Source organism: Denticeps clupeoides, chromosome 17, assembly GCF_900700375.1.
Source record: "Denticeps clupeoides chromosome 17, fDenClu1.1, whole genome shotgun sequence".
Taxonomy (NCBI): Eukaryota; Metazoa; Chordata; class Actinopteri; order Clupeiformes; family Denticipitidae; genus Denticeps; species Denticeps clupeoides.
Genome location: NC_041723.1, coordinates 9,749,356 through 9,772,066, shown reverse-complemented (window position 1 = coordinate 9,772,066; position 22,711 = coordinate 9,749,356). Strand labels below are relative to the sequence as shown.

Sequence of the window (22,711 nt, the reverse complement as noted above, 5' to 3'; positions counted from 1 at the left end):
TGTCGTGTGTAATGTTTCCTAATCGTTTTCACCTGTGTCTTAGTGTATAAAGCTGCCCTGTTCGTTTCTGTTCACCGTCGGGTCTTTGTTATGTTACATGTTCACATGTTACCAGCTGCCTCCCCTGTCCTGTTCATCACCGATTAAACCCTGGTTTCGTGACGTCATGCGAATGTGTCCTTCTTCTTCGTCAAGTCTTCTCATCATCTCAGTTCACCTGCCTCGCCATGCCAAACGGGCGTGACACCCCTCATCTGTTAGAATGTGCTTACAAACAGGAGTCACGTATGGACCGATCGATTAAAGCTTGATAAACAAGACATACAGGATTCCAAATAACTCTAAACAGATCCAAAATCATTCTACCCTCATCAGCATTAATACATCAAACTTTATTAATATACCACCATAATCTATTCAAGTGTATTAGTGTAAAATATATTTTATGCCATGCTGAAACACTAAGTAGGTCATGTTTGGTATCCTTTTATGTTGATGAATGTGTCTGAATGAGAAGAAATACATTTTAACGGTGTGGCTGATGCTGACAACTTTGAGCATAAAGAAAGTTCAACAGGTTCACAGAGAGGACACAGACCCATCCCGCACATGGGGGTCTGCCACATGATTTAAATCCTGTCTCCTAAAACTTTACTTATTGGACCACACCATTGCCAAAGTGGGGATCAATAGTGAAATAGCTCGACTCATCACACCGCTCGATTAGCCTATCATCAACCACTAGGTGCAGCATCCAGCAACCACCGTCGAAAGGCGTAACGGGTTTTCCTGTGTTAAAATATAAGGTCACTACGCCTAAAGATCACGCCAACTCTATATTATGATCGTTTATTAGTAATAGTGAATAATTCTGGGGACGCCCTCGTTATTCATAGATTACATTGGTGGCCTAGCGGTTAAGGAAGAGACCCCATAATCAGAAGGTTCGAATCTTGATCCGCCAAGGTACCACTGAGGTGCCACTCAGCAAAGCACCGTCCCCACACACTGCTCCCTGGGTGCCTGTCATGGCTGCCCACTGCTCACTAAGGGTGATGGGTTAAATGCAGAGGACACATTTCTCTGTGTGCACCGTGTGCTGTGCTGCTGTGTATCACAATGCCCATCACTTTACTTTCACTTTCACTAAGATCAGTATATTATTAAAAATCCCCCGAGACTCTCGAGGGGTACGAGGTGTCAAACGTGGAATTATTAATACATTAATGAAATCACATTCTTATGAATTAATTTGCGTGATTAATTCATAACTGGGCATTTATTTACCCTACAAAGAATACACTGAAAATGCCGACACGTCTTGCCAAGTCAATTATTGTGTAGTTGGTGAATAGAAAGGCTCAGTATGAAAGGAAACTGGGACACAGTTGTGACATTGTCAGCAATGGCGAAACAAGGCACTAAACCCCCATAGCAAAAATGTGTTTTTCTTTGCTATGCGTCACTGGCTGAAGAATATCCTGTTATACTCAACACCCAGCTCCGATACTGCCTCTGATCACAACACTTTAATCAGGGATGCAAAAAAGCATGTCAACCCAACTACAGAACATTTTTGGTTTTCATTTCAGCCTGTAGTGGCGCATGCAAGATTCGGCATGGTATCTATTTTTCATGCATGCAGCAAAAGCAAGCACATCAGATATGTTTAGATGGTTATGGCCACAAAATGCCCGTAACATCAGACAGCTTTTCAGTGTCTACACTATGAACATCAGACTTGAATACTGTTTATATTTATTGTATGAATTGTATCTAGTTTAGCCATTCCATTTTTGCATTTAAATCAGTTTGCTATCAGTTTATTATCATATAAGCAACTGTTCTAGATCATAATAGCCGAAAACTGGGCCAAAAATTTAAGGGAATACTGCAGTGTATAAAAAGTTCAGTGTGGCCCATGGCCATACCTGTCAACTCTCCCTAATTCCTGTGTTTTTCCACTACTGTTCATATATTTTTGTCTATATTTAGTATTACTGCTGGTCAACTCTCACACTCCTGGCCCATTCTCTCACTCTTTGATAAAGAGACATTGGAGGAGTTGTTCATATAATTTGGACCAGCCCAGTCTTCACCAATATAAGGCGAAGTGGTTGACTATAGGGTTCACCTTGGAAGTATTAAGCTCCTTCATAATCAAATCCCAACGGCTCATGCACAACCTATAGGCAATATGTACTTGTAGCACATGCATTCCTAGCATTTTGTGCCTGAAACAGTTTATTGACTAGCTCTTCTTTTCTCTCTTTGCCATAATCTCCCCAAATCTTCCTCAGTCCTTCCTCCTCGCTTATACTGTCCCTGTGCAAAAACCCTCACGCTGATTCCTCTGCAGGACACCTGTTGTCCTCTCCACTCCATAGCAGCACTGGCCTTCAGACTGAGTTGAGGCCACATCTGTGCCTGTGCCAATGTATCTTTGTGTGCCTGCCCCAGCTCAGCAGGAGATATAATATCATCGGCAGCCCTGCTGCTTCTCATCTAAAGGCACATTTCTGCAAAACTGCACACACTCTGCCGGCCAAGAGGAACAGAGGGAGAGACTCACTGGAGGAGAGGGACCACACGGCCTTCCCCAATATAATAATTAATTAATGGAAGTTAAGAAAAAAATTAAGCTGTTTGTAAAAGTTATAGGGAACCTGCTTCATATTTTACATTGTGCCAGGGGAATTAACCTTAATTTGCTGCAGGAGGATAAGGGTCATAGTTCTTTCATGGTACTTGATGGTTATCGCTATGTGTCTCAGGATAACCAGAATAGCCCTCAAATCAAATGAACAATTTGGCCTAGCAGGTAAGGAAACAGACCCAAAATTGTAAGGTTGCTGGTTTGAATCCCGAACCGCCGAGGTGCCACTGAGCAAAGTAATAAGGGCACATTTGTGCTGTATCACTTTCACTTATCCAATCCCTGTTTCTCAATAACAGACGTAAACACAATTTCTCAATAGACAATGGAGGTGGAAATGCTGTCTGAGCAAACACCAACCAAACATCTTCCATTGGTTTAAATATGGTGACTGAAGGTTGTACAACCTGATGTTCATACTCATCATACTCATCATAAACCTTTCAGTGATGCTGGAAAAACAACCATCAATGTAGACGTATCATCATAGGATAAGATAACTCTGTATCGATCTTTATTGATTCTTCATGGCAAATTTGTGTGTAACACAGGATGTGTTGTTTTCTCTTTCCGTTTGCTTTTTTGTTGGCACCCCATAAATGCAGGTTCAGATGACCTGGGGATAGAATCAACCCATATACATTTTATTTTTAGTGACAGACCTGATCTTGATCCCCATCCACCTGTCAGCAGGCTTTTCTTTATAGAAACGGAGATGTAACTTCTGGTTTAACTATTTATTGCTGATATTATGGGCGCGATGTCTGCCAAGATGAGCCAAATCAAACAGATCAACGCACATCTGATTGAGAGAAATGAAATAAAAGGCAGAATAAGAGCGAATGAGCACTGGAAAAAAAGTCACCATACATCACTCTCTCCATCAACCTCGGTTCTACATTCAGAATGCAAAGGGGTGGGGGGTGGGGGGGTCACAGTGAAGGAGAAAGGAGAGTTGCATAGAGGAGAAATGTAGGTAGTAGGGCGTGGACAAGAGAACTGCCATTGATTATGCTTAGGAAAATGCTACGGCCTATAGTGATCACTGCCATTTCCATCTAACCACAACCAGTCTTCATCGTAACAGCCCTGTTCTAAATTAATGAGGTGTTCCGAAGGGCAAAATGATGTCAGATTTATTGATGGGGCTGGACTTGATTTTTACAACTCTGATATTTAGAGAAGCTGGGGGATACAGCCCCCCTGGGGAAAGCTGCTCTCGGATTTCCCATATAAGTCAGTGATTTTCACTGGGATATAAAAAAAACCCCAACCAAACATTAATCAAATCCCTAGAGACTTTGGTGAAAAGTGGCTTGAATAAGACCATAGTAAAATATTGATCACCAGCTAATGACATTTTTTTTTCTTCCTCTGGCTGTTTTTTAAAAACAGGCCCATGGAAAAGCAGAGAGGCTCCAACTTAAAGAAAAAGAAAATGAAACTTCTGATTAGCGGACTCTGTCCTGTATCTAATAAGAGACAAGCTGGGATGAAGAGCACAGTCTCCTTCTCAATGCCAACAGTTCCACAGTCATCCTTTCATCAGTGGCCCTACAGGAGTTGAGATGATACCATCTCAGGGTCTCCTTAAAACAGACTAGATTAAATTTAAAGCTGAACTGTGTCAAGACGACGTATCATTACTGGCCTCCTTGTGACAGACTGCTGTCCAAGAATAAGATCCATCCTTTCATTACTGGATGAACAGCAATCCAAAAAATCATGCATGGATGGATGGATATTGTCTGAAAGTACAGACCTCGGTATAAGTCCAAGTCGTAAAAATGCAGTTTGCTGAAATGTAATAGTTTTACCAAGGAGCTAATGATTTTACATATTTTGACTGAATGCATTATATACTGGTGTTGGAAAATGATACAGTAACACTTTATTCTACAGAACTGCCACTACATATGTCATGACCCGAACATTACCTGACCGGTTCCCTGTCTTGCCTAATAGCCTTGATTGTAATCATTTGTAGTATGTTATAAATGTTTATGTATGTTTATAGTGTATGTTTGTGTATTGTCTCTGTCACCCGGGTCTGTTTTCGTGCCATGTATTGTGCGTTATTAAGTCCAACCTGACCTGCACCGACCTGACAACATTAACATTAATTACAAGCAACATACCACATATTGAAATGTACTAACATATAGCTACCATATATAATGTGGTTTAATCCCAGTCATAACTTATTGAACAAGACATATCAGGCGTGTGTTTTTCGTACACATGTAAACAAATGATAATACAGGATAATAGAGTTTCTTTCTCTATATACACAGTGTCATTATTTAATGGATTAAATTCGGCAAGAAACGGTTAGATGGATCAATGTTTCACTTATGTTTCAACATTTCTTGCATTTTCTTGTTTTTGGATTCACAGGATTGTATTGGTGCCTGAGACTTTTGCACAGTATGCCGATCGACTTTTCATGCTTGAAAAAAGTCCAAATATTGCTAAAAAAAATGTTGCAGTGAATCTAAACTGCTGTGAAAAAAGAAATGAGTAATTATTTTGATTAAACTCATAAAATACATCCACATCACCTAGACATAATGATCCAATTTAAAACTCCCAGAATTAGCACCACAGACAGCTCTTTATTAAGTACTGTGAATTGATTCCTGAGATTGGTGTCTAGATCTGTAAGTGTTAAAGGCCTAAGGTCTGCATCACCAGAAACCTAAGAAAACCTGTATTTGCCGCAGGCATCAGTATTCTCAGAACTTTTGAGTGGGGAAAAAATGTGTTTTGGCACCACTGCAAATTGGCATTTTAGGTGTCTTGCAGAAAAATGCATCACCCCAAGTGTCTCGGCGTCTGTTTCGCACTCTTTGTCATTAATGCAGCACAAACCCAGAAAAACTGCTTTCCAACCACAGTCAAAAAGTGCTGAAAATCCAGGCAGCAACTTATAAAAGCAATAGAACTTTTAAGAGCAACCACAATTACATGTGACTCTCCCCTCCAAACATAAAAGCTCTGAAAGCCTCAGCAACGTCTGGGAGAAAAATCGCGCTCCCGCCAATAAAAGAGGATGCAGAGGAAATGATGGAGGGAGGAAAGACAGAAAGAAAAAGACAGAGGTGCTTGTTTTGGCCAGGGAACACAAGAGCAGCGAGGTTAATGAGACTCAGCGAGCAGAAACAAAAAATTTACTGGAACCAAGACTGGGCTGTGGGGGTCAGAATTTCCCCCCTACTCTCAAGAGTGGATCTCATTACTCCCCCATTATCCTCGGCAGCATGCCACTGCCCCCCACCCCAAACCGGAGCTGCCAAGTCCCACACCTCCGGACCGGCCACTCATACGCCGCTTCAAAGCCTGGGGTCGCGGCCCCTCAGGTGGACAGGAGCATAGTGGGGCTGTGTGGTTAACCCCTCAGCCGAGGCTCTGCACCGCATGGCCTGAGAGAGCCGCTGGAGGGGATGCAGTCAAGAGCGCCGCTCAAGCTGAGGGACACAAGCCGGGATTCGTACTAAGAGTCAGGTGGAGGGAGATTTGTGCTGAAGAGTGGCCACATGGCTGAGTACAGCCGAGGAAAGGATCAAACCAGACTGGATCAGACCAGACAAACCTGGACTCCAAGGAGTCTGTTTTGTTAGGCAACACTGCGCTGACTCCTGGCCTTCACCGGAACCCACTTTTAAAGTGATATTTAACGAGGAGGGGAGCCTATTTACATCATTGGCTCTTGGTGCCAAATGGTCTGTCGAGCTGATATTAATGAACATGTTTCAGTTGTAACATTTTCTTATGTCAGACATTAGCAGTTCAACTGATTAACAGTTACTGCATTAATTTGGGCGCGTGTCAGCGTTTCATTTCGAAAATGAGGACAGTGGGTGTGTGATGTGAGAACGTGAAGGGGGAAACTTGCTGCGTCCATATTCCTCAAGGAGCTGATGAAGTCTAATGTGACCAAGAAATCAGCAATTTCTGGAGGTGTAATGCACACTCACTCAAATACTCACATGTAATAAATCAAGGCAAATTCAAAGCTGCAGCTCTTTTTAAGCGCTTCAAAGTCCAACCTTTTTTAGTCATTAAGAAGAGTACCAAGATAATTATATGTATAATTATATGCATATATATGCATGTCATCGATCAGCATTATTATAAAACCAATCTGTTTTGTATTTCCCAGAGTGAAACGATAAATAACATGAGTCATGAAATTAACATTTTGTGAAATTGTATGCATCAGTACAATTGATTAATTAAGATGAATTAAGATGCTGCCTTCAACAGTAGTATGGGAATTCCATTTTGAGACTCTCAAATTCCAACCAGGAAGAAAAATCAAATATCCAACTGTTAAGAATGACGTACTCGAGCCTTCAGAGATCACCTCCATATGCGTAAGTGTGCTGGTGTATACGTGTGCATGCGTGTAGGCATTCCACATTTCATTCCATGCACTGAGGTGTCCTGCTAATGTGTTCCTGAGCATCTGATGGAGAACTCTGCATGGCTCCCGGAATGCACTTATGCATTCATCACTCAGCAGTTTAAGAGCTGTGCCACAGGAAACTGTTTAACATTTAAACAGACAGCTTAGGTAGCCATCAAATCTCTCAAATAGACTGTTTTAAGGCCGAATAGGAAAAAATGTGCTTCCATTACACCATCAGGTTTGATTCTAAATAGACTTCCCAGAATAGGTTATCTTGTGTTAACAAGCACAATTTGGTTAATTGTTTCCATAATTTTACAAAACACATATGCTTACACAAAAACACACCCTCTCAAGGAGGAATGAGGTGGATGAACATCTGTTCTCTCTGCGGGGAATAAGGCAGCGAGAGGAAAATCTGTCAGAATTTCCAGCCTTAAACAGTGGGGCTTGGCAGGGAAAAGATGCTGCCTCGACCTTCTGCTGCTGTTCGGACGTTTCCTCCCATAGCTGGAGCGCTGTGGCAGGTGTGTGTGTGTGTGTTCCAGGGTGTGTGCCCAGAAACTCGAAGGAGTTCAGTCATTAACACTGAACACAGAGCTGTGCCACTGAGCACTTGGAACACTGGTCCCCAAAGCAGTGAGCATCTTGAAAGTCATTTGTAGAACAACTGTGCCGATAGTCGGCGTTTGGAGATAAAAATGGACTGAAATGATAGCTCTGCATCACTATTCAAAAACCTGGATCATTTCATCAAAATGTTTAATAGTAACCTTTACTGCATGTAACATATTACTATTATAATTTTTTTCAATAAACAAAAAATGGCATCTACCATAACTATAGATGGCATCAAATACAACATTTTGAGACGAATGTTAGAATACGACTTGAGCTAAAGCTGTCCTTTTTTTATTTATGGTCATATTATGCACAGGCCAAGAGCTTCTGTATGCAATGAAACTATGAATTTGAATTTAGGACAAAAATATATAAAAATTGATATAAAACACTCACTATACTCTGTTTATGTAAATAAAAACATGAAATTCTATTATTCTCTGTGGAAAATAGCATCATCCTCTACCCTGTGACAGGGACTGCAACAGCATTCCACCTCTGCCCAAGGCTTTCCTACATCCTCAGACATCCTGGGGACATTTGTCTCTGCTTATCTCTTAAGCACATGTCCTCAACAGCAAAGAACTTGCACCTCACTGCATGGGTAGATGTGGGGTCAGCTGACCTCTGGAATCTGTGCCACTGCCCGGCGGGACCTCCTTCACAGACTAAAGCCCACCTCCAGCTGTTTGTGAGGCCAAACAGCTCAGAGACGATAAAGACTTGAGGTGCAAAGTGGTCTGTATTTGAATAAAGTACAGCCATCAGCCATAACATTAAAATCACTGACAGGTGAATAACATTGATCGCTTCGAGAATTTATGTCTTGATGAGCCAGAGCTGCTTTTATGATACAATGGGTTCTGATATGATATGATATCATAAGCCCTTTATTGCTGTTGCAATACACCATATATCAAGGCAAATTCAGGTGGGGAAGGTAGGGGATATAAGAAGAGCAAATGGAGTCACATGAGGAGAGAGGAGGACAATAAGAAAACAGCACCCAGACTGTACTACAGCGCAACATGAGTACATGGTCACCACACAACATAAAAAGTCATGACTCGCAACAGGGGAGGGGAATGGGGAGGTGGGGCTAGTGCTGCATAGACAAACCGCAGCCACTGGGGGCCCTGGTCAAGAGACCCGCCTGTTCACGCTGAGGGTATGAAGCTAACATTGGATGGGGTGGGGGTGTCCTTGGGATAGGGGCAGAGGAATGGAATAGATAGTCCCGCAGCCTTGGTCTATGGGGTGTGTTTTGAATAAGCAGCCGGCACGGCCGAGGCCAGTGTGGATTAAGGGAAGCCAAACGCAGATATGCTGTAGGTTTTAGTCATTTAGGTTGCTGTAGGTATGCTGTAGGTTTTAGTCATTTAGGTGTGTTTGTGCGTGGTGCCACCATATTTTATAAACATTTAGAAGCTTTTTGTGAAAAAATCTCCTTATCTGTGAGGAAGGGATGAAAAAAGAAGACAGATATACATGCCGGCAGTGTGTGGTAATTACAGAGGAGCGTGCAGGGCTAGCAGCAGGAGAGTGCGCCTCTCTCCCTCTCTTCATCTCATTTTACCAGCCCCCCCTCTTTCCCTCTTTCCTGAACAAGCTGTAATATGTACGGCTTCACCCCCACACCCCCTTTATCTCTTATATTCCCTTCGTCTTGTCAGCAGGGGGTCTGGAGCATTCATCTGGGACAGCTAAATGAAGACGCGAGGCCCGGCAGAATCGATAGTCTGTTACTGTAGCGCAAGCCTGTTGTCATGCAATCATCTCACAGTTTGCAGTAGATGAGGTCGGACCTGGGAATTGCTCGTGCTGGGTGGGTGGGCGTGTGCAGAAAGTCCAGGCACACACACTGTGGGGACCCTCCATTACTGCACAAAGCCTCAGGGACGAAGGGCTCAGATTAAGGCAGAAGCAGACAGGTTACATGTAATTAACTGTGCAGGGCAGCAGGGCAGTAATTATGTTAATAATAATAGTAAAAACAACATACATACATAAAAAGTAATAAATATTATTCTTACATTTATTACATTTTAATAGTTACATATTTTTACTACCACCTAAAATCACCATTTTGACATTTAGTAGTAGTTTGGTAAGTAGTTAGTTGAGTAACCCCCACCTTCACTAAACCCCTAACATTAGGTAGCGTACATCTTCACCGCATCCTGACAGTGACTGCAAGACTGGGTGAACAATAACTCACGTGTGCATTCTTCTTTTGAACAGTAATCTCTGGTCTGGGTCTATTTATTGAAGATTGCTGATGTATCTGGCTTCTGTTGAAGAATTTTCCAAATTTTTGCTACTGTTTTTGTCTATGCTTGTTTTTTAATGTTTTTTTCCCAGGACACTGTGTGGACAATACATTTTTTGGCACTTCACTTATATATTTTTTTTGCCTCTCTGCGGCCTCATTCCACCAACCTCCTAATATATTGCTCGCTACTATTTTTAATTATTTTAAACTACAAGCATATTACAATTTGTTATGTGGCAGCCGTAAAATGATTTGGTAATTTGGTATAGGGCAGGGGTGGGCAAACTGCTGCCGGCAAGCCACATCTTTTTAATCCGGAAGGCTGAAGGTTGGTAGAGAATTGGTGATGTGTTTCGACTAGCGAGAAAGATGCAAAAATAAATAAATGTTACAAATATAACAAATGTAACACTAGTGAGAACGCGGCTGCTCTTACTCTCTGGCACAACGCAATGAAGACGGTGCCAAATTGCCCACCTATACTAAAACTGTGTTTAACCCCCATGTTTTAAGTGAAGTGATTGTCACATGTGATACACAGCAGCACAGCACACGGTGCACACAGTGAAATTTGTCCTCTGCATTTAACCCATCACCCTGAGTGAGCAGTGGGCAGCCATGACAGGCGCCCGGGGAGCAGTGTGTGGGGACGGTGCTTTGCTCAGTGGCACCTCAGTGGTACCTTGGCAGATCGGGATTCGAACCGGCAACCTTCTGATTACGGGGCCACTTCCTTAACCGCTAGGCCACCACTGCCCCATGTAACACACATCTGCCCCATGTAACACACATCTCAACGTGCAACATTCAACTCTTTACAACCAACCTCATTTCCCTTTCTTTCTTAGTTTGTCAAGCCTTTCTCAGAAGATAAGGTTGGTAAGCAACACAGTTCCCACTAAAAGAGAATGTAAATATTAACACTCTTTTATGTCTGATATGTATGCATCTGTTGCTGGCCTGGCCCATCTCACAAATTTTAAAAGTCAATGTGGCCCCTGATCTTAAAAGCCTGCACAGTCCTGGTATGGGGTAACAACAGAGGATATATTTTAAGTCAAAATCTTGTATGTGTGATTGCACGTATGAGCGCTCGCGCATTAATATGCTAACTTTGTTTGTTCTTCTCTTACTAGCTACCAGCTTTCATAGGAACCACACACTGAGCGACAACAAGCAAGCGAAACAGATGAATCTTAGCAGTACAGCATTTTTGTTGGAGCGTGTTTTATGCCCTCCAGTGGTCTAAATTGTAAGAATTTCATGGCTTGAAGTTTTTTTTGCTGTGTCGCATGTTCTTTCAGGCTGAGTAGTTACAGCAAAGAAATTCATAAAAACTACTATGTACAGGAATAAACTGTTACCAGTAATATGTTTTTCAAGTGCTTCAAGCGTTCTTTCTTTGCTGACTCAGTTCCTAGATATAGCAAGCATGTTAAAGTGTAAAGAAATCTTCTTTGCAACATTTAGTTAGGGTGACCAGTTAAAGACTGTAGGCAGTATAGGCAAATGCAAAGGGCACCATCCATCCAGGGTTCACCACAAACAGAGTGTTCCTTAAAACTAGTTGGTATTAATGTGTCTTAATGCGAAAAGAACAAGCCCATGTGAATTTACCTGCTTATCAAAGAATAAAAATGATACATAACTTTCCTATGAGGCCACCATGGTGCATTCCCCTTCCACTATGGCAAGCCGACAGGGCCTATAGTCTGCAATGTCACAACACAGTTTTAAATGTTCACAACGTGTCTTTTTTGCAAGAAAACAGCGTAAAAATGCCATTCCACCCTCCGTAACAGCGTTTTTTTTTGCCACTTAGTGGTAAAACGTTGCATTCTGAAATTGCTTTCAACGCCAGGAAGATGGTTGTGTGTTCCCCCCTTCCCCCATGCCTCTCTGTAATGATATGCCATTCTGAGGGCACCGTTTAAAATCTTGCTGAGGACTCCAAATTTGTTAGGGCCGTCCCTGACCAGATGTCCTCTCTCCCCTGAAATTTTCCTCTTTTTGAGACCTGGAAATTGTGTGGGGCTGGGTTATTAGAATTGTCTGGGTTTTGAGCTTTCTAAACATTCATCACATATTTACTTAAAATTGCATTAGTGGAATTAATAATTTTCAAGCTGTTCATGAAATGTTTGCAAAATGTATTGTATTGTCATATTCAAGTAATATATGGATGACTTTATATAATAAATGCCTTTTGTGACAGAAGCTCTGTCTTTATTTAACAGTATGTAATTAATTACTGTAATAAAATAAATACAGTTATATTTGATGTAATAAAATATACAGCACCATAAAACTGTGATGCGAATGACAGTATTGTGATTATTGTGTAATAACAGTTATGGTATCTTATACGTACTGTAATTAAATTTACAGTACAGATACAACATCTGTAATAGAGCAACTTACTAGCTAATTGCTGGCAGTATTCTTTTCACAGTATTCACAGTATTCTTTTTACAGTCTGCTCACAGTATACAGTAGTATGAATACTGGAACTGGTATCAATGCTGACGGGTTCTGCCCTGCCACAGCTTTCCTTTAGAAAAAAAGGGAAGTTATTGTCATTGTGATACAAAGCCCAGCACACTGTGACACAACAAAATGTGTCCTCTGTATTTAACCATCACTCTTGGTGAGCAGTGGGCAGCCATGACAGGCGCCCGGGGAGCAGTGTGTGGGGACGGTGCTTTGTTCAGTGGCACCTCAGTTGCACCTTGGCGAACCGACAACCTTCTGATTACGGAGCCGCTTCCTTAACCACTAGGCCACCACTGGCCCCTTTATAGACATTTACTGGTTATATAGATTTTAAAACTTCATCTTACTATTCAAACTGTCCTGCTGGTTTTGGAAATTTCATTTGCAAATTTCTTTGAGATGGGGTTTCGGTTTCATTTCTGATCTGTCAATTTTGCAGTTCAGTCATCCCCTCTAAGGAATGTCTATCTGAGTTTGTAATTATCGGGTGTTTGAGAGTGGGACAAGTGTTTACTTGATGCCCTCCGAGTACGAAACGCACCTGGGCACATGCCCAACTGCCAATACCCTTAAAACGTCCGTCCCTGGCCGGTATCCTCAGGTGTACGATAAAACTCAAATTTTGCTTGTCCCCTTACACTAAAGTACTGCCTTGTGCCTCTGCCCAAGACAGAGTGAGAGGGAGTGAGAGAAAAAAAAGCCTGGGTGGGAATACGGACACCAGCCCCCACCCAAGGCCTCCAGACATAGAAACACAAAAACAGAGCCAGAGCTCATTTCACACTGCGCCCAGTTCTCCCAGTGCGCCATCCCTCCATTCCTCACAGATCCCTTCTTCCACCGGCTAACCACACATCACACCTTGTTTAATGGATCTGTCAACGCTTCCCTGAGCATGATCAACTGGGCCTTTGTGGGAAAGAGGGAGGGGATGAACCCTACCTGCAGATAAAATGATGTCTACCCCGCCTCGAAAAAGTTTAACCCGAAGAACCAAGCTGGTCGAGGAAAAACATCCTGTTGTCCGCAGGTTAATATATATTTTTTTGTTAGTCGGTCGATGGGAGGAGTGACACACACACAGCATGAAGGCTAATATTGACCACTTTCCACCCCCTGAGTGCACCTATGAGAGTATGCATGAGAGTAATGAATGGCCACTTTGTTTCACAAGCGTCAGTATGTCTTCGCGATGCTAACGAGTCTCCTTGCGGCTCAGACACCGACAATTGTGCCAGGAGCTGTTTACAGGAATAAAAGAAAAAGGCATCCTTCACGCAGCACAAAGCTCATTCTAAAGGGTGTAATGATTTTCCACCCCAACTCGGAGTGCTGGGTAAAGTAGCGTGTCGCACCTGTTTGTTCGTGCGTTTCTGCAATTTTGTGTCTGGGGGACAGAGAGACACGATTACTCACCGTTGTCTGTGGCCACAACCAGAGCGGTGTACTGGTTGTTGTCAACGTACGGCGACTCGCGGTCCAGTGTGGCGGAGGTGTTGACCGTTCCTTTCACAGGGTTCACAGTTAACCAACCTGCGGGGTCTTTGAGTACAGCAAACCTGACGGGGAGAAAAAAAACTCTCACATTCAAACACAATACTTGTTAACACTGTGATGCACCTTCAAAAAAATTGTTCTGTGTTTTATATCTGGAGTTGGGCTCGGCATTGGCTTTGCACAGGAAGCTTATATAATACCAAAATCACATCAATAATATGGATGGAAAAAGCACAAAACTCACTTCTGACAGCACACATCATAAAGAGGTCATACTACATTAAGCAATAATAATAAAAATAATTATAATAATGTATTTTTCAATTGATGGGCAGTGCTTCTCAATTTCTGATCTGATATTCAACAAATTATGAATATGAAATGGCTGCCACAGAAATAGGCAGATTAAGCTACTGTCGGTGCAAAGGTAGCAACAGAGAGGTTTAGAGCAGTGTCAGGTTTAGAAACAAATTCTCTACATAATGAGCTTGCTCCTGAACCAGATGACAACAAAGTTGCAGGTTCAAACCCCACCTTATGCTTTTTTGTCTGTAAACAAGAAGCTTAGCCCTTAATCTGAACCCTAACCCTAAACATCAGCTCACAAGCCCAGGGTACAACCTGGCATTTTGCACTGACCATGCAGATGCACATTTTAAGGAGGAGCTCTTGCAAAACAATGATTTAAATACTGAACTCAGCAATAAACAATTCCTTCCTACTTATTTTTTCCTCAAAGACCCTACATTCATCCTCATTCTTATAGACATTGAATCGGCAGACCAAGACCTAAACTACAACCAAAGTGTGGTCTAAACTTGTAACAACAGATATAAAGGGATATAAAGCGATGTTCCACGTGGTTGATTTAAAAGAATAAAAAACGCTACTGTACTGCACAAATGTCTGTTTATGTCCTTGAGGGTTTAAATATTATTAAAGTTTAAAGTTTAGCCATTGATCACTTTTTTCAGTTTAAGACTCTCAGTTGGAGAAGGCATTTTGGAGGAAAAAAAACATTGTGTGGCTGAAGAAGAGTTTCCACTGCCTAGTGTTTAAAGTTCAGCTTGATGGACAATCCTGATAAGAATTCTGATCTATTTTGGTTCAATGACGACAGGATCTGAGGAGTGACCTCACCAAAGCCGCCTCTATAGCTGGGGTGGAGGGGAAGTGTGTTTTGATTGGATAAGAAATGAAAGCAATAGCAGGGCAGATTTACCATCTGTGCTGGTCCTCATTTAGGGGTTCAAACACATTCACTAACACACACACACATACAGATAAGAAAGTTGGTATACGGTTGATGTGTGCCCAACATATCTGCAGTGCTCTGCTGAGCTTCTGGAGTGCTGCATGAAGGGGCTGTTTCATGTGTCCACTGTGTGAAGTGTAATGGAGCTCTGAAATTTTATTACCAAAACGAATAGGGATTGGGAGAGGTCTGTTGAATAGGAAGTAAGGCGTGCATGAAGGAGTATCAGAGACATTCTTGTTCTCCTCTTACCGGAGAGCATCCATCATTTGCTGGTTTTAACTGTATGTGGATTTTTAAGACATTTTTAACCCATTATGCAGCCCATACATTTCACCATAGTAGTATACAGTGTAAATTAAACTGACTGTTTATGGTCTTTCTCTGCATATGTACAGATTTGATCCCACACTCAGAATTTGGTCTTTCAAAAATATACTAAAATAAAACATGAAAATTTACTAAGATATAAACTGCCATGTTTTGAAGTGTAATGTAACAACATACACTGGAAGAAAAAAAAGTTTCTGTACAAATTCCATCAAAATATTGACCCCTGCATTCTTTGTTCAATTATTTTAAACAGCCTGTGTCCAAACCCTCCCAGCACCTTTTCAAGCTCGAAAAACCCCAATGTAAATGTAATAAAGACCTGACATCTCTTGTCCAAGATCAACAGGTTACGCCATTGTGGCTAAATAATGTCACTAAATATTTACACAGTCCTGATACTGGTGGGGTACTCTGACTCCATGCTCAAGTCCGGTGTTGTCCTGATTGTCTGCATCTGCCTCATGTTGTCTAGTCCATTTTACGTCACTGCGTGTGCTTGTACCCTGTCCTGTTTGATGTAAAAAGAATCTGAGGGTGGGCCCAAATTTCTGGCCTGCAGTGTTAATAATTGGTGTAAATTACTGGTAAGGCTTTAATCCCAGAACTGTGCAGGGACACTAAGCAGTAGACAAATGGTATCTGAGACAGAGATTTTCACCTGACAGAGCAGGACAGAGCCCGGGGAGATGGCCTCTAATCAGCTCTACACTCACCTCTGTTACACCAATCTCCCTCACTCTCGCTTTCACTCTGTCTGTCTTTTAGGGCAGCAGACCCATGAGTGGAACAGTCGTGCATGTACACATGTCCAATAAATCCAACAAATTCAGTGCGGCGCTCGAGTGGACTAAAGTGGCCACACAAAACACCACACAGAGCAATATGTGAAATGCAAAATGAAAAATAATGCAAAAGCCTGGCCATTTTCACAGGCGATTAGCTTCAACGCTTCCCAGCCTCTTGCAGCCTGCTGCAGCCCCGTCCCCCCTTTTCCGCACCCTTGTTTATTACCGCTCTATTACAGCCCTTGCCAGGAAAACACTGCCAGGTGCGTTCAGGACGCCTCAGCGCTCTGAAATAAACCACATTCAGCGATGTTCAAGCTGCGTCGTGGATACCAGTACACACGTCTGCGAATGCATACATTTTCAGAAAGATTGTACAGCTCCTCAGCATTATTCATGAAGCTGCTCCTGCGGCATGTCTAGGAAGAAGTGCTGAAAACGCAAATGCTGCGCACAATGCAACCATGCAGTGTCTGAGTCTTGAGATTTGTATATGTAGGTCTGTAGGTAAAAGAAAATGTCTACCCAAAGAGGTTAAAAACAGAACAGAAAGAGTGTGATACTTATTGATTCATCATTTGAATTTCGCATTACACTTAAGCTGTAAGGGAAAGAGAGAATGGACGAGCAACATGAACAGAAATGCTGTCATGTTTTGTCATGACAGCAGAGTTCGTTTTGACAAAAAAGGTTGTTTTTAGCATTAATTGCAATACACATGCACACTTTAATATGTACACTCCAGAACACTAAATAAAGGCTAAATTCTGTTTTGTACATGGTAGAAGGCAGTTTTGTAGCAGGCAGTACAAAGTACAAAGGATGGGAGAGATGTGTGAAGATATCGAACTGCAGAACTGCATATGAATTGCAGGTTGTTGCATATTTTAACAGGGAGGCCAGTGAATTGTGAAATATAATGGTCAAGATAGGAGGATATGAGTGAATGTAATAGTAGTTTGCTTTGCAATTCCATTGTTACATGTAACTTTACCAACAGTGCAGTACGTTTGCTACCATAGACCATGTAACCCAATTCCAACCCTTTCATTAAGTACACAGGTGGGTATCACAAGAATGTACAATACAAGTATGTGGGATGAAGTGTCACCTTTTAGTGACAGTGTCTTTTACCCTCTCTAATATCCAGTAACATTATAAGTAACAATTTGAAAAATTCAAGCATCCTAATGGCATTTCACTTTCATTCTTTTCCAGCTGGGTATTTATGCTAAATTCACCTCTACAGCCTATTTTCCTTAATATGATTTGAATTTGGAGCTTTCTATATATTTGCAAAATTAATTAAACATTAATCAAGCGCTCTTTTGATTTCATTGAAAAAGGAAAGGTCATATCCTCCCACCAAACCCATATGTGATAAGGGCATCACTCCCTTGATTTATGAGACATTTACTTGACCAGTGTAGTTTGTGCTCTAAAGAAAGGGATGAATTTGTGGCAGTTTGGACAAACACCAGCAGGAGGATGCTAGTTTGGTAAAAAAAATGAAAACAACACACAAATGCTGTTCCTGCATGGAGGGTTCTGAATGCATGCTATTGTAGTATTGATATTTTAAAGACATTTCAGGAGAAAGAGAGAAATAACGTGCTCAAATAGAAAGAAAGAAAGAAAGAAAGAAAGAAAGAAAGACAGAAAGTGCAGTCTGAACAATATTTCACCTGGCTGGGGTATGGGCATGCGACTGCTGTATGATGTGCGTGAGTGGCCAGGATCTGGGTCCCAAAAGACAGTGCCCTGTCTCTCACCTCAGCTGCCACAGGCTGAGAGAAGAATGGCCACAGTGTGCAACCTGCCAGTCTTTCTGGACAGGGACATGGGACACGTCAGTTCCCAGTCTCTTGGTGTCACAGCTTCACAAATGTGGGGGGTGTCAGGCCAGCATAACATCTGAATGTACAATGCCACATCACTTAGCACAAACCCCTTAGTGACACAGTTCACAGGTCAATTTGGAGTTATGACAAGGACGCTGTTCTCCCAATGTACAGCAAAACAACAACAAAAATACACCAAGGGCACTATTTTTTAAACTATTTTTTAAACTGGCACTAGATGCAGCACAAAGCGCTGTTCTCTAGTGTTCACTAGTGTAAGGTCAAAGGTGTCCTCAGGATTCCCATTTACAGACAAAATGACTGTGTGCAGTTATCCATACCTTGAAGAAGATAGACTCACTACATTTTTGTTGGTGTGTAATTATGTCTGTAAAAATCATCCAGGACGACTAGGTAGCATGAGAGCTGTCAATCATTGCTGTGGGCTCCTACACTCACAGAGTGTTGTGCTCTGCCTATTGCCTGTTTCAAAATAGTGGCCAAAATCATTTAAAAGATGCACACAAATTCCTACAGCAGTTTATGATGCCCTTAATCTGTGTTCCATGAAGCTGAAAACATTTTGGGATTGCATGCGTAAAACGTGTCATTACATCAGCTCTGTGGGAGCCTTCTCTATAACAATTACAGATCCTCGCTTACCAAAACAGGGTACACCCCATTAGCACTCTCTCAAGGTCATTAATGGGTCATTAAAAAGGCATTATGCAAATTCAAAGCTTATCTATAAGTGATACGTGTTAATTACAATAGCCTATCTGTCAGGAAGATTTTCTCATGCTAAGACTGAATAATAGTGATGACAAAAGGAACATGTTTCATAAGGGATGTGTGCCTGGGTGTGTATGCATTCACACACACATACACACACACATATTTCTGTTGGAGTTAACCTCAAGGCAATGCACTTGAAATGGACTTCTATACTAAAGTTCTGATTAGTCAACATTGTCACCATGGCAGGTTTGCCAGAGTGATGGGAGTCTGGATCCCATATCTACTGAATCAGATTTCCCAGGTTGCACGTGTTTATTATAGGTACATATTTGAGGGCCTTTTTTTGTGTATCTTGTATAGCATATGAGGCCGTTTGTACTTCAGTGAGTGTGTCAATACTGAGAGCATGTTCCCTCTATATACACACACACACAAACTCAAACACACATACACACGCATACGTGGAAATCAGGTCTCCAGCAGCATGAAGCCCCTGGAGAGAGACCCAGGGTCCTCATACATTTTGCACACTAAGAGCATTTTGGATATAATGGAGCTGCAGCAAAAGCAGGAGTGCTGAGGTTACAGCCTTCATGTCCCTTTTGGGCCACTGTATCTACACTAGAGTAGAGAAGACAAGAAGCTGCTGTTTTTAATCTTTAAACAAGTTTTCAAAGTAGAATGAAAAGTGTTTGTGGAACATCTGCTCCTTCTCTGGAGTTCAGGAGCTGCTTCATTAGCATCTGCAGTGTAGGGGTGGGATGTGGAAAGGAAATATGGCTTGGTGTGATATGTCTCACTGTGTTATGGTACATGTGTGTACACAGAAGTCAGCTAAAGTAAATATGCATTGAAAAAACTCAATTAATGTCTTATAGAACCACTTTGACAGCAGTTACAGCAGCTGAGGTCGGCATCAATTTGGCAACATTCAGAGAAAAGTGCCTCAACAAACATTTGTGTCAGTGATGTTTCTCACAGGGTATAGTGCATGTAAGTTTAGGTAAACATTTAACTATTCATACAATTTAGTACTGCTCGCCCGGTCCCTCCATCTCTGAAGGTAAAAGGAAAACATTCATCTAGACTCTTCTCACAACACTTTATGTTTGTTCAAATGTTAAATATATAAATTTTAATACAAATAATTGTAATGCCTCAACAAATACAAGTTGTTCATGTATCAGTTATCCATGTGAGTTACATACATTTTCACTCTCTGTTATATTGTTATTTTTTTCCTCAATAATGTACACACAGCACCCCATATTGACAGAATTTATTTACACAGATTTATTTATACAGATTTATTAACAAAGAAAAACTGAAATATCACATGGTCTTAAGACCCTTCGGTCAGCATTTATCAGAAGCTCCCTTTTGATTTAATCCAACCATGAGTCTTTTGGGGAAACATGCAACAAGTTTTTCACACCTGGATTTAGGGATCCTCTGACATTGCTCTTTGCAGATTCTCTCCTGTTCTAGCAGGTTGGATGGTAAATGTTGGATAGTAAATGTTGGTTAGATCTCTCCTGAGATTCTCAATTGGGTTTAAGTCAGGGCTCTGGCAGGGCCATTCAAGAACAGTTGTTATGTTGTTGAGAGTAGTTGTGAAGATACTCCATCATTATTTTATCTGTGTGCTTAGGGTCATTGTCTTGATTGAAGGTAAACCTTCTGCCCAGTCTGAGGTCCTGAGCACTCTGGAGAAGGTTTTTGTCCAGGATTTCCCTGTACTTGACCGCATTCAGCTTTCCCTCAAGTGCAACCAGTTGCCCTGTCCTTGCAGCTGCAAAACACCCCAACAGCATGATGCTGCCACCACCATGCTTTACTGGTTGGACTGTATTGGACTGTTCAATCTTGGTCTCATCAGACCAGAGGATTTTATTTCTCACCATCTTGGAGTCCTTTAGGTGTTTTTTAGGTGTTCCCATGTGGGTTTTCATATGTATTGCACTGAGGAGAGGCTTGCATCGAGCCACTCTGCCATAAAACCCTGACTAATGGAGGGCTGCAGTGATGGTTGACTTTCTATATCTTTCTTTGTTAATAAATCTGCACAAATGTCAACAATTCTGTGTTTTGCAGCAATATGGGGGCTATGTGTACATGGCAGCAATATAACAAACAGTGAAATACTGAAATACTGAATACTCTCCGTACCCATCATTTTTCTGTAATTTTTAAGTCCAAAGTTAATTGAATGCCCCTCTGCTTACTCGCTCCAATAAGTTTGACATAGGTCTTTTGAATGTTTTTTTAGTTGAAATTCCCTCTGAACTTATTTCCCCATCCTGCTACAAATAATGGCTGTTTTCTTCCTTCTTGTCAGTCTTTTGCATGCCATTTGTGTGCTACTGTTGTCTCATGCGCCCTTTTGTCCATTTCAAAAAACAAAAACTGTAACTTCTTCAGAGATTCAAGGACAGAGTGTTCCGGGCAGATTCCAATTTGTTCCATATTGCCAATTGTAGGCTTGCTCTATGTTCTCTATGTTCATTTGGCTTGAAGATTTTCCAAAGTCCTTGTCATTTTTCAAGGACCTCATCTTGTGTCTGATCACTATGTTCCTTGTTCATTTTGTTCATTGTACCAAGCATTAGAAAGGTGGAGAAAGCTCCATATTGAACCATACAAAAAGTCTGATGAATGGGAAGCTTCAGGTACTTTTGCCCCTCAAACTGTCTGTCACAGTTTGTGTTCTGGTAGCCTCCGGCCACTCATTGTCCCTGCCATTCCATGTTCTCTTCTGGTGTATATCTTCTTGGTTTCCAGAACAAGTTCTTTTTAAAGGCGTATTACAACACCATATAGTAAGTGTGCAGGTATGCATTATTGTCAAGGTTGTACATGTGCATTGGATTGTGGGTACTACAATGAGTAGAAAACGCCATTATCCAGAGTGACTAACAACATGCCTTCAGGTTACCATCAGTGAGATAATCAGTTCTGTTTCAATACGACCCCAACTTTTGTCTAAAGTGGAACGTCTTAAGCTGCCATTTGAAAACACTCAGTGGCTGTGTTGCCCTAAATTCTAGGGGGATTTAACCACATAGTGGCCAAGACAGAGAAGAGTCTAGGTGTACCAGGATCAGAGAATTCAAGGTACAGTGTGAGGTATAATAAAGGCTGTGAAGCAGGATGGTGCTACCACATGTTTGGGATAGTTATTAGCCCAAGGGTTCCCTCTTTGGCTTTGAGAAACCTCTTGTCATTTTTCAGCCTGTAAACCCCCTTGTTTGCACAATCAAGTCCTGTCCCATGACATTGTCTGGTTTAATCGTTTCATCCCAGTGAAATGTTGTGTCCTGGGTTTCCTGTTGACGTTTCCTGCGTTCATCCATGGAATGTTTCCTGGCATTTAGTCTAACCCTTACCTTTTCCCCTCGGATGGTGTAATGAGTTTCCAGCCCCCATCAGAAAAGCTTCTTCACTGTCTAACTAAAAAAGGGAGATCAGAGACCATCTCCTGTCCTAAACCTTCTTTTCTCTTTGACACACATTTGATTAAGAAGCGTTTTGCATCCCATTGTCCTAAAGATAAAATTTGTCCATTTATGAGTTCTTTGCATAGAAATATTTGCCAAAAATGTAATGAACCTCTTGTCTGATTTGTTTGTCTTGCCATGTGGACATTTAGATTTTTTTTTGCCTGCACTTAATTGACTTCCAGTTAGAAATTAACTTAATGATTTACACAAGCATTTAAAAAGAGAGAAAGAGTGTGAGAAAATTAGTGTGATTTGTGATCGGCACAGTGTTAGTATCTGCAGCAGATGCTCAGTGACGCTCCACGGGTC

General features: G+C 41.6%; 1 protein-coding gene across 2 annotated transcripts in view; it reads right to left on the bottom strand.

Moving 5' to 3' along the window:
* The window catches only part of cdh13 (cadherin 13, H-cadherin (heart)), a 299,980-nt gene that overhangs the window by 19,140 nt on the left and 258,129 nt on the right, over positions 1–22,711 (bottom strand). For both annotated transcript variants that reach the window (XM_028958803.1, XM_028958804.1), the window contains one exon: positions 13,870–14,012. In XM_028958803.1, coding sequence (XP_028814636.1) covers positions 13,870–14,012 — 143 coding nt within the window. The remainder of the gene's footprint in view (positions 1–13,869; positions 14,013–22,711) is intronic.